At 47.8% G+C, this 11680-nt stretch overlaps 7 protein-coding genes across 7 annotated transcripts, besides 5 other annotated features; all 7 read right to left on the reverse strand.

Annotated features, from left to right (window-relative positions):
• The first annotated feature begins 196 nt into the window (after nt 1–196).
• Nucleotides 197–223: a microsatellite.
• Nucleotides 224–324: 101 nt separating this feature from the next.
• Nucleotides 325–1065, reverse strand: TraAM80_02003 (uncharacterized protein; the record flags this gene model as incomplete). The annotated part of the gene is made up of 1 exon (XM_029379023.1): nt 325–1065. One exon carries the CDS (start codon nt 1063–1065, stop codon nt 325–327), a length of 741 nt encoding a protein of 246 aa, XP_029241152.1.
• A 359-nt stretch (nt 1066–1424) lies between these two features.
• TraAM80_02004 (putative pre-mRNA cleavage complex II Clp1 protein) lies at nt 1425–2666 on the reverse strand (the record flags this gene model as incomplete). The annotated part of the gene is made up of 1 exon (XM_029379024.1): nt 1425–2666. One exon carries the CDS (start codon nt 2664–2666, stop codon nt 1425–1427), a length of 1242 nt encoding a protein of 413 aa, XP_029241153.1.
• Nucleotides 2667–2884: 218 nt separating this feature from the next.
• Nucleotides 2885–2908: a microsatellite.
• Nucleotides 2909–2962: 54 nt separating this feature from the next.
• TraAM80_02005 (peptidyl-tRNA hydrolase, PTH2 family) lies at nt 2963–3691 on the reverse strand (the record flags this gene model as incomplete). Its single annotated transcript, XM_029379025.1, has 1 exon — nt 2963–3691. One exon carries the CDS (start codon nt 3689–3691, stop codon nt 2963–2965), a length of 729 nt encoding a protein of 242 aa, XP_029241154.1.
• Nucleotides 3692–3985: 294 nt separating this feature from the next.
• Nucleotides 3986–4031: a sequence feature (A-rich).
• A 177-nt stretch (nt 4032–4208) lies between these two features.
• On the reverse strand, nt 4209–6401 carry TraAM80_02006 (uncharacterized protein; the record flags this gene model as incomplete). Its single annotated transcript, XM_029379026.1, has 1 exon — nt 4209–6401. The coding sequence occupies one exon, from the start codon at nt 6399–6401 to the stop codon at nt 4209–4211; it is 2193 nt and encodes a 730-aa protein (XP_029241155.1).
• Nucleotides 6402–6741: 340 nt separating this feature from the next.
• Nucleotides 6742–6777: a microsatellite.
• Nucleotides 6778–7382: 605 nt separating this feature from the next.
• On the reverse strand, nt 7383–9338 carry TraAM80_02007 (uncharacterized protein; the record flags this gene model as incomplete). Its single annotated transcript, XM_029379027.1, has 1 exon — nt 7383–9338. One exon carries the CDS (start codon nt 9336–9338, stop codon nt 7383–7385), a length of 1956 nt encoding a protein of 651 aa, XP_029241156.1.
• Nucleotides 9339–9798: 460 nt separating this feature from the next.
• TraAM80_02008 (DNA-J protein) lies at nt 9799–10176 on the reverse strand (the record flags this gene model as incomplete). Its single annotated transcript, XM_029379028.1, has 1 exon — nt 9799–10176. One exon carries the CDS (start codon nt 10174–10176, stop codon nt 9799–9801), a length of 378 nt encoding a protein of 125 aa, XP_029241157.1.
• A 51-nt stretch (nt 10177–10227) lies between these two features.
• Nucleotides 10228–10578, reverse strand: TraAM80_02009 (DNA-J protein; the record flags this gene model as incomplete). The annotated part of the gene is made up of 1 exon (XM_029379029.1): nt 10228–10578. One exon carries the CDS (start codon nt 10576–10578, stop codon nt 10228–10230), a length of 351 nt encoding a protein of 116 aa, XP_029241158.1.
• Nucleotides 10579–11391: 813 nt separating this feature from the next.
• Nucleotides 11392–11505: a microsatellite.
• The last annotated feature ends 175 nt before the right edge of the window (nt 11506–11680 follow it).

Below are 11680 nucleotides of genomic sequence, written 5' to 3' on the forward strand. Positions count from 1 at the left end.
TTTGTTTTTTTTGTCTTTGATTGATCCCCCCACTTCCTCCTCATTTCTAACCTCAAATATCATCGCTTCTTCCACAGTTCCTTTTGTTCCCATCTCATCGCGTCCGCCTTTCCTGTGCGTCCCTCATTTATATCCGGATTGGTTTCTTAATCATTAGGTCGTCGTCTCGATACACTCCATTTCCCTCCAAGAGGCTACACACACGACAGACACACAAACACACGTGTGTTTGTGCGTGTGTGTGCTTATGCAGGCTCGTATCCATCCCACCTTACCAATGTTTTTTTTTTTTTAGAACAGTCAATGAGCGGTAACACGACGGCGTCAGGACGCCCCATTTTTTTTCTGATGGGCATCGTCGCTGCACGCGTCGCAGTTATCAGAACTCCTCGAGGAATCCGTTTGGGGCGAGTCTGGCTGATCAGCAAACGGCCATGTCTGCCGCGCCAGGTAAGATGTCATCATGGATTCCACCACTGTGACCACAACAGCCGACACTGCCTCGGCAGAGTTCTCGGGGATCATCACGGAAAACCCAGCAATGTACGCCCGCAGTAGCATCTGAAGCGGAATTGTTGCGAGAACGCGTTTCGTGCGACATCTTTCACTCCCAAGTTTTTTCCTCCGGTAGTACAACTTCATGAGCGTGAGAATGACAGACGGCACCTGCCAGGCAAAGAAGTCCAGGTTCCAGCCCGAGTCCGATGAAAAGGCATACATGGCGTAGGCGGCAAAGTTGCCAGCTGAAAATTGGTCCAGCAGAGAGAGCGTATCGGACCACCCTGTCATGGTGTAGTCCAAAATGAAGCGTGGTGTCGTCACGGCGGCGAGGTAGCGTACGGGACAGATAATCACAGAAACGCCTATTTCCATTCCCAGCGATACCACATACGGCAATGATTCCTGTTCCCACATCGCGAGAGAGCCTTTTCTGCGAAGCACATACTTTGAAAAGACCCCACAACCCACATAGTACGCCGCTGAATACAAACAAAGACGCATGACAGACCCAGACAAGAGTCGCACTGTCTCTACCCATGGATTGATGGGGGTAAGAAACTCCATCTCATCTACTTTACTCCTTGGCTCTCACAACACCCCAAGAGCTACAACAGCAGCACACAGACACACGAATATCGGTCGTAAAGAGTCCCGTACCGACCCTCTTTTCTTTGGCTTATTACTGCAACCTCCACTGCGGAGGAGGAAACGCATCAACGAGTAAAGTAAAGAGATTTTTAAAAAGTCATAGTTCCATCGTTGATACAGCAGCAAGAAAACACGGGAAAAAAAAATCATTTAAGCAAAACAGACACATACACGACCATCTCTCACCCCTTCACAGTCCTTTTTTTTTTTTTTGGATTCTTTGGATTCTGGGCCCCACATCAAGAATTAGACGGTTAATGACCAAATAGATTTCATCAAGAGGCACTGAACGGCGGTACCTTCGACGATGGAAGTTTAATGGTGGGTGATACTAACAAGAATGGCTTTGGAAGACTTCCAGACGCAGGAGAAAGAAATGAAAAAAACTTCCTTCCAATCTCTAGTGGGACTATAAAACCAGCAATGTTAGCCTCATCCACAGACTCAAGAGAATCGGACCATGAAACAGCAACCAAACTCAACGGCGCCACCTCTTGCCAAGAAAGCACCTCCAGGGTCAACGCATTCACAAACTGCACGTCCTTTACAAAGGCAACACCGCGGTAGGGTGACAAGGGCGTTCTTAGTGTGCCTTTAAAATACGTTACCAACTGCTTCGTGCGTGATTCACTGAGTTCTGATGGCCCGCGCTCAAATATGTGCGGCTGCTTTGGATACCTGAGGAGTGTAATGCTACGGCCCACGGCAGTCTTTCGTACTTCCTCCGCGAGATCCTCCTCAAAACCGCACACGACCACATGTGTGATGGAGAACACCGAAACCAGTTCGAATAGGACGTCTCGCCCAATGCCTGTCGTCCAACCCATTGTATTCACTATGACTCCACCTGTTGCGTACTGAGGTTTCGACATACAGACTGAATCAATGGCCTGCGCGGCAAAGGCACATATGTCCAAATAACGTTTTCGGGAAGATGCATTAACAATTTTATCTCCAAAGAAAAAGGTTAAGGGCATCATTGTGTTGAATCCATCATCTACGGGTATGTAATTTTCGATAAATGCAGTGGCAATACTCCCAGGACAAGCGATGCCCTGCTGGCCGACATCTGCATCCACCAGAGCAACCCCATATTTTTTATCGCAGGTTGCCAAGTTCGCAAGAGCTCGACAAAGACTACTTTTACCGGTATTTTGACCCCCAATGATGAGAGCACGGGGTCCTCGTGGGGCTTCATCGTGGGAGTCGCGGGACGCATCATTGCTCATAGTGGCTTCAGTCCGTGCAAGATCCAACACAGCGTGTATATCGTCAACTGCAGAGTTAAGAAAATCAACTGTGGCTGTGAATTCCCCTTCCACATGCAATCGACAAGTCAGTGGAGACGCCACGGGTATGCCACACCGAGGAAAATTATAACGCACGTTCCGCTTAAGAGGTGCGCCGTAGACGGATGCCGTTCCATCGACGAGGACAATACACCCTGAGCCCGTAAAGTGGAGATTTAACTCACTGCGCTCCAGTTCATAATGGGCATGTTGAATGCCTTGCTCCATCCTTTGATCGCACTCCACCCACAGCCACCTTCCCGTACGCAAATCGACAACGTAATTCGCATCAAGTATAGAAACAATTCAACAGTAAAAGCGCGACAGCAACAAAGATGATAGCGAAGAAACATTGCAACACAATAGTGCAAACCAACATCAACAATTCCTCGCTCTCCAAGAAGAGAAAAGAATAAAAAGGTAATAATTATTGATTTTCATATATATTTTTGTTTCATTTTTTTTTTTTTCCGGGTTCGTTCCCATGTTTCAACAGCCACCGGAGAGATGACCTCACAGTTGTCTCAGGAAAGCAATTTCAGTTTTCCGGTGATGGGGTTTAGTATCGCAGACGGTGCTGGGCCAACAGCCACCACCACTCCCATCTGTTCATCATTATCTTTCTTGACCAGGGACGAGGGCATGGCAAAGGTGTCATGCCACGGAAGTCCACGCGCCTCCGCGGCAAGTGCGACCTGTCGAAGTGTGCAGTAATCAGGGGATTTAAGCGTGATTTTAGCACACCCCACACGTCTCCACCACTCATACCACACCTTCCATTCCTTGTGCTCCCCATCGCGTTGTATTTTCTGCACCAGGTTCACAGCAGCACCGGCGGAGAGTGCGCAGATGTCGTTAGTAGTCATATCCCTTACATCTCGTCGGATGACTAGCACCATTTTTAGCTGAAGCTCCTCAATGCACTCCAACTCGCTGTCGTAATCAGAGGTCCCCTCGTCTTCTTCCTCCGCCTCCTCTTCGGCCTCAGTACTCCACTCCTCTTCCTCCTCCCCCTGTCCAACTTCAGGAGTAAAAGGCAGCGGCTGTGGTTGCTGCAGCTGGGTAAATGACTGTTTCCCTTCCCCCGCAGCTAAACTAGAGAAAATGTGACTTGCCTGTAGACATTCTCGGCATTGGTGGAGAAGCCAGTCGACCGCTACAGCCATCACACAACCAAGAACAAAGCCCAACAGGCTAAACTTTAGCACCCCTGCAACATCGCCAGTTGTTTGTGCCTCTCCGTTTGTGTACATTCAATCACCTCCCACACCATAAACAAAGGTGCAAAACAAAAATAAAAAGGAATAACAACAACAGGAGTTACGCCACCTCATTTTCTGCTCTGCAACTCCGACTGGGGCAGCCAATCGAAAGCAAAAGGCCTAATGTGCAGTGTATTGATCAGTGCTGAGCATTTTTTTCCCCCTTCTACAAGCGAACTGAAGTTCATATAAAATACAACGACAACGGCAACACATCCCCAGGACACCTTGTGGGCACGTGCTGGGTCAAAGTGGCGTATCCGCTTAGATATAGTTCATCATTACAAATAAAATATACAAATAAAAAACAAAGAAAAAAGACAAAAAAAAACACACACACAGTGAGAAAAATATGAAGGAAGCCGAAGAAAAAACATATAGTTCAGGAAGGGAAAACAGCTCCTCCATATTTCTCATTACTGGAAATAAACGCAAAAAAAGTAAACTAAGAACCACAAAGCAGAAGCCTTAGAGAAGACCCACCTCAACCTTGGACTTTTCCATCTCTTCATGCAAGGCTATCACCAAGACCAGCATGACGTCGTCTCGCTGTCGCACCCAAAAAAGACCCATTAACATGAAAAACACTACCCCGTGAGAGACCTCCCGCACCTCCAAGGCCTCTTGTAGTTACACAAGGCGATCTATATTTATCTTCACCTCTCCAGAAAGGCTGTGAAACACCCAACACTTCACTCTTGTTTTGTGATATTGGTAAGGTATTGGAAAAACCCGTCCCACCCAGCACCGTATTTCCCACTGCTAAACGTGGAACTGAATAGTTTCCCACGAGTCGTCGAGGTGCTGAACGAATGTTATGTTTATTCCCCTTCTCGGTTTGTTGGCGTCTCCTTGTTGTCCGTGGTGTCCTTCCCTGAGGGAAGGTACCAGCTAATGGGGATCTTTCTGTTGTATTGACGCCATTGAAGGCTCCTTTTCGCGGAGACAGTAGGTGTTGGTCGGTACGACAAATGGTGTACCTGCTAGCTTGAGGACCGACGGTGCCCTTTTGCGAGGATGAAGGCGCTTCTCCCTTCGCTGACATAGGAAAGTTAGTCATCAACTGATCCCCACTAACGTCACTCATTTCATGTTTTGCTGCAGAAAAACATTCACGTTCCAGATTACTGGACGATAAAACAGGACCGATTCCCCTTTTCGGTAAATCGGGCTGCAGTGCCACGGGAGAAGGACTCCTACAAAAGGTCGTCGTGTCACTACACATACAATCATCACTGTGTGGGATGAACCCTTCTGTTGTCAAAGGCAAACCGTTTGGAAGTCTAGATACCCCTTGTACAGTAGGCTGAGAACTTGGAGACGTATTTCTTGCGTCTACTAAAGAAGGCTTGGCATGTTTGTTTGCCAGCGTTGCTGATCGTATTAACATGGAAAGAATGGCCCCGCGCCGCATCTGAACTGCATCATCTTCAATTTGGCGATTTTGCCTACTACGCTGCAAACCTATATATACTGTTTCAGTGACGGCATCCAATATGGCCTCCTTCTTTCCAACAAACTGTTTCCTGCTCGCCTCTGTTTCTAATGTGACGTTCCTTAGAAGTTTGCTCGGATAAAACACCTCCATGACCTTTACACGCCGACGGGGAACTTCCACGTCATCCAGTTCCTCCTCGTCACGGTTAAGCATGCCCCGGCTATTTCCTTTCTTCTCTTCCTCACTGCGAAAGCTCCGAAGGAATTGTTGCTCTTCATTTAGTTTCCGCCTATGCAAAGCAACCTTGTCTACTAACTCATTCGAGTCACTACCGTTACCGTTAACTCCACTATCAATACCAGCAGTAGTAGTAGTCGTAGTAGTAGTAGTAGTAGTAGTAGTAGTAGTAGTATCACCATTTACAATCACAGACTTTGTTTGATGGATTTGCTTTTTCACGTGGGTGTTGCTGTGGGATGCTCTTGGACTACGCCCCACTCCAGTCACAGCTCCCTTTCGAATACGCTCAATCGTCTCGTTGATGCGCATTTCTACAACGTCCCTCCGAAGCACATTCCCGTCCGGGTCGCATGAGACACCCAGTTTTTCAAATGCTGAATACAACAACCATTCCAAATCTCCAACGAGCTCCTCATGCGTCGTAGGTGCAGCGTCCTCCGCGAGTAGCTGCCAGTCGCCAATCACCCAACGGGAGGGATGATCCCTCTCAACGGCACCAGAACGCACAGTGAGCTGACGTAGAAGGGCGTTCAAAGTCAAATTGCGGTGGGGCGGCAATCGTACACTCTCCCACGCGTATTCCTCTACACAGCTAAGGATTTCATTAAAATCAGCATTCTCCAAAAGCCGACAGCCAGCTCGAATCATATCACCCAAAGAAAGACCGCCAAACGATGACACAGAGACTACAAAATACTCCTTGCTAGACGCCAATTCCTGCACATATGCATCAATGGGAAGGGAAACAGACGCTGAAACGTTTCCTCGCACAGAGGCCGAAGTTAATGCGTCTAATCGCTTTTGCTGCACCGCCAATAACTTGTGAAGGTCGCTCTGCGATGAGGAGACGTTCAAAGGAAGACAACGCACCTCGTACATGCATCCCGTAAATTTGTCCTGGGCGCTGTACCGAGCCCCATTGCTGCTCTCCTCAGCATCGCTTATGCAGCTATAGAGTGTGAGCACCGGAAATAGCGCTGCTTTCTCGCGCAACTGCAACAGCGAGAGCGACGACGACGGCATGCGTCCTACTGTGGGACAGAGAAAAATGAGCCAAATTAAGTGAAGTAAAGTGGCAAAAAAGAAGGAAAAAAGAAAATAAATGAAGACAAACACACAAAAAATACACCTATATATAAAAGCAACACACAAAATAATACACCAGCAGAAATGCGGAGATGGAAAGAAAAGGTGCGGACGCGACACTACAGATAGCAGTGATAATGAAGGTGGGGAGAGTGACACTAGCCGCCGCTGTGACAACTATGAGAGCGTGGGAGTGAAATTGCAAATACAGGTCCCAAACAAATCCGGTAAAAAAGGTAAGACAAGTGATTCACATCTCCCCACCCACCCACATACAAAAAATAATAATGATAATAATAAGGATAATAATAATCCTTTCAAACATCACCCCATTCTTTTTACTCTCTCTACATCGATGCGTACGTGTGCGTTTCCTTGCATAAATGCACGTCCGCCTCATACTGAAGGCATAGCATAAGGAATTGGTTGTGACCCACATATAATCAAAGGGGAAGCAACCAAGACCGTTTACAAGACTGTGGAGCCCCACACACGTACACGTAAATGCAAAGTAATTAAAAAAAATAAGGGAGAACAGTTGGAGCACAATGGAAAGAAAAAAAGGGAGGGGGTGAAAAATATATGCCGGACACTGCCGCGAACACCGCCGGCTTCCCCACAAACTAACAACGGAAACAATCTGTAAGGACCAATCACACACCGCCGTGTAGCACTACAGTGACGCTGTTTGGAAAAGCACACCAAAAGTACAAACAAAACCAAAAAAAAAAAACGCAGAGACGCACAGCTACACACACCCAGGAGGGGAGGGAAAGAAAAAAATTAAAAGAACAACAGCCAAAAATGTAATCCGACAAACCCCACTTTGTAAAATATGATAAGTCAGTACAAACTTGCTGTGTTTCAGAGCAAAGCGAGAAAAACAAACAACATAGATTAAACGTTCATGAGCGTGATTCACTCCGTATTGAACCTTTTCCAATAAGGAACTGAAAGTGCCTCATCGGGAAAAATATTCCTGGATGCAACGAGCGCTATGCCGGTTCCAGTCTCATTGGCGAGAACACGACAGTTCGCCTCTGATGCCTCCACATGACGGACTGCCCCCATAATTTTTGGAAGGTAATAAATTATACTGTCCGGCTGACGCACGTGCATAGCAACAGCAAACGCGCACACGTACTCGTACAATGCGTAGAATAGAGCAGGTGGGTAGAGTTGCTTCTCACTATCCGAGAAGAAGGCGGTGAGGGTGTTATACAGTACATACATTTTCTCCCGGGCGCTGGAACTAAGCTGGTCTGTTGGAAGTGGGTACACGCCTAAATGCTGAAGCGCAGCTTTGAGCGGCAAATACCCAGTCCTATCCGATCCACTGCTGTGACAACTCTCTTCAAACGAAAAGTTGGAAGCAGCACTAATGTCATTGAGACGTCGCGCCGGACGCCGTTTGGACGCGAGTCTTTCATGTGTGACACATATCATCAAGAAAAGTCGGGTTGTCATGTAGGTCATGTCTAAAGGCACCTGATTGGCTGTTTGTGCGAGGGTACAAGATATAAGATCCCGTGCACGCTCCACAGCCACACGGTGGCGACCGAGTTCCATAACGAAAAAAAGTGATGACCGTTGCTGGCATTCTACACTACAGTAACACGCCATTTTCTCAGAGGAATTCCCCTCCAAATCAACGGGAACACGCATCATTTTTCCTTCAGGTTTCAAACATACACAACATCTATCGGATGAAGTTGCAAAGATTGACTCCATCGCCAAAATTACATGATCCCCTCTAAACACCACTTCATTCGTGTTAAACATACGAAATGAGACAAGTTTTTTGGCGTACTGAGCGTCCAAATAAAGATTCAAACCGTTACTTGGTAACTCCACTTGTATATTGAGCATAAAGGCATTAAGTTCCTCAATTCTTCGCAGCTCGTGACTGTGTGGCAGGAGCAACCTGGCACGCTTAATTTGACGTGCAGCTTCCTCAAATTTGCAAAGTCCACTAAAGGCCCGGGCAGCCGCGAGGTTCCCTCTTACCCAGCGTGGTTCTTCTTCAATCGCCCCCAGTGCGTCCTTGAGCGCCTCTTGATAGCGTCCTAGAAAGACATTTGTACGTGAACGCAAAACTAAAACATCTACTCGACTGACTGCATTTGATGGCAAGTTGTCTAACAGCGTCAATGCTGCTTCGTAGGCCCCCTCGTTAAGGTTTTCCTGCACCACAGCCAACTGGGGCAAAGCTTGCGGCGGCTGAACTTCCATCACCGATAGAGACTCATAAAATTGCCTATTAATCTTCGAAGTTGCAGCCTCCTCGCGGAAACACCCTGCCCGCGGGTCAAGATTTCCAATACCGAAGCAAGATTCAAAAAGCCGATTGCTCCCACCTGGTGAGTGGTGGTATACCTTCATTGGAACCTTCGACAGACAAACACGCGGAAGACTCAGGCTGTAGCTCATCTCAAGGTGCTCATCGTAAAATAAAACAAGTGTCACGTTATTAGAGTGTCTAACTACGGTACCACAAAGTCTGCCATTACAGACCGCGCTGTATGAGTCATCCCAGTTTTCCCGCAACAAAAGATGAACGTCATCCTCATCCACTACCCACACATGACAGCCAGGCGGAAGGCTCTCCGGCGGCAGTCGTGGTAGTTCCGGCCTCTGCGTCGCCGTGAAGGAGATAACAGGCTCTGGAAGGTAGAGCTGCCTCTCCCCCTCTCCATCCTCTAGACTCCCCTCCTCCTTCTTCCCCCTCTCCTCCAGGATGCCGTTGATACAAAAGGCCCTCGTTACAGTTCCCCATTCGGATTCATCAGAAGAGCTGTCACACCCACTGTCATGTGCTTCTATTTCCTCTTCCTCACCACTCCAATACGGATTGCCGGATGGCACTTCCTGCATGAATGCCTGCACTCAACAATACTACTACTTTCAGACTCGCTCCCGCTCCCCTCTGCAACAAAGCCAAAAAAACTTCTTCAAAGCGGAAAAGGAAACAAAACACAAGCAGATGTTATGCTCCAAGTCCCACGCCTTAATCGCTGCCTCCCCGCCCTATCCCTGTAACACCTAATTCCTCACCTTATCCTTTTTTTTTGCTGTTGCCGTAAGGGAGACATCAAAATAAAACCCAAGAGGGACTTCGAACGCATATTGTAAATAAATATATAACAGCATAGAAATGCATAAAATAGAAGGCAAACACTTTTTTTTAAAAAGGACTTGCAGAGAGACACAAAATAACACCCAAGCAACGAAAATAATGAAGTTGCACTGGCGTTGTGAGAAGCAAATATACACGTTGGTATGCATTTATGTTTCGGTGTATCTCTCAGTGTGTCACTGTATAAATGGGGCAATACTATCCGCCTGAAATCACGTAAAAATGTTCTCGAGGCGGTCGCACCTCCCTGAATAGTTTTTCAGGCGTGGGTAGCACAAAAGGATCGCTTTCCTGTTTATTCTGACTAGCAGCTAGAAAAAGAATGGCAGCAGCAGCAACAGAAGTCTCCAAACCGTCCCGATTTTCGTTATACATCTCCAAAAGCTCATGCCATTTCTGCTCGACGGAGGCGTAGAAAGCGGCCCTACTCCGTCGGCGTTTGCCCCAAGCAAATGCACGCTGATACGTGAAGTATAGCACCACCAACGCGAAGAGAAAGTAAAATCGCAATAACAGTGAATTTCGCGACGAAAGATCTGCACTATCACTCAATCGATCTACAAGACGCTGAAACATGGTCTTTGCATTTTCCTCTTTTTCCTTTGCAAGCGACCTGCGCCGCAACTCCTATGACATCTCTGCCTGCGCTGCGTACGAGGCGTACCTCGGCTGGTGTACACGCACTAAGGGTTTGTCTAGCTCCATCCAACTCCCATCATCACGGCTTTCATACATATACTTTCCAGCAGGCGTCACCCTTTCGGTGGAGGGGTCCAGCGCACTCACTTTGGCTATTTCTTCCTCTGAGAACCCTTCCTCTGGGGCTTCCTTCTTATCTCGTTGCTCCACACTCTCCTGGAAAAACGGACATGGACGACGGGTCCCGCTGCCTGCCTTCGCACCAGGCGTCTTCACACGCATCCGTTCATACGCACCCTCCTTTATCAACAGGTTGTACGCTTTGTTCACCTGCTCCATCTTTTCACTGTTGCCAGCGGGAGCATCCGGGTGATGAGGACGCGCGAGCTCGCGATAGCGCGTTTTGATCTATGCTTTTGTGGCCCTGCGGCCAAGGCCCAGCGCCGCAAAAGGATCACGCGCCAGAGTCCATCGTATAGGTCGCATCACCCGTGCGCAGCCCAAGATAATAAAATCGCACCCAACCGTTACAACCGCTGGAGGTTTAACCCACCCACCCACACAACTCAAACGCAAACGAGTGGAATAACACACACAACTGCAAAAGAAGCGTGACCGCCGAAATGAGAAATCCAAAGGCTTCAATCACAAAAACATCCTTCCACTGGGGCACCTTGGCACCGTCAACCCTACACGCCTTTGAATAACAAAAAAAAAACGTTTGTGCACAAATTGAAGAGAAAAGATCAACACACAGAGAGAGCAAACATATGACGCCGACAACGACAAAACTCCCACAGTTCGGCAACGTAACAATTACTTCCCGAGCGTGCGCAATACAAGACCAAAAAAGGAGAGCACGACAGAAAGCACATACTCGAAAAAAACTACGAATGACAATAATAATAAATCATAATTCAGGTTGCAACTATTCCTCAAAGCCTCTCACTACACCGGACCAACACCTCGCCCAAGATCCGGTGTAAATTTGCAGAGCTCCCTCATTATTAACTTCAGCACTCCTTAAAATTTAAAATCTTCCACAGCATAAATAATATACCATTTCGAAGACTCATTTCAAATTCAGTGTCGCCATCTTCACACAACAATATGGTAATCATTGCACAAATTTATAGCAAAAGATAATCCTTACTTCTTCTGCTGATCGCCTTGTTCTTGCTGTTGCTGCTGGTCGCCCTGATTGCTGTCTGTGTTGCTGCTGGAGCCGCTGCTGGAGCTGCTGCTGTTGGCCGCCGCAGCCTGCTGATATTCAGTGCGGCCGCACTCCATAACCGCCTTCTGCAGCTTGTCGGTTTCCGCCGAGAGCTCGTCCTTCGTCACGTTGGGATTCTCCATGGCCTTGCGGAGCTCCGCAAGCAGCGTGCGCACGTTCTCCTTCTCCGCATCGCTCACGTACTTCCACTCTGTCAGCTGGCGCTCT

Source organism: Trypanosoma rangeli (genome assembly GCF_003719475.1).
Source record: "Trypanosoma rangeli strain AM80 chromosome Unknown Tra_15.4_contig_00043, whole genome shotgun sequence".
Classification (NCBI taxonomy): Eukaryota; Euglenozoa; class Kinetoplastea; order Trypanosomatida; family Trypanosomatidae; genus Trypanosoma; species Trypanosoma rangeli.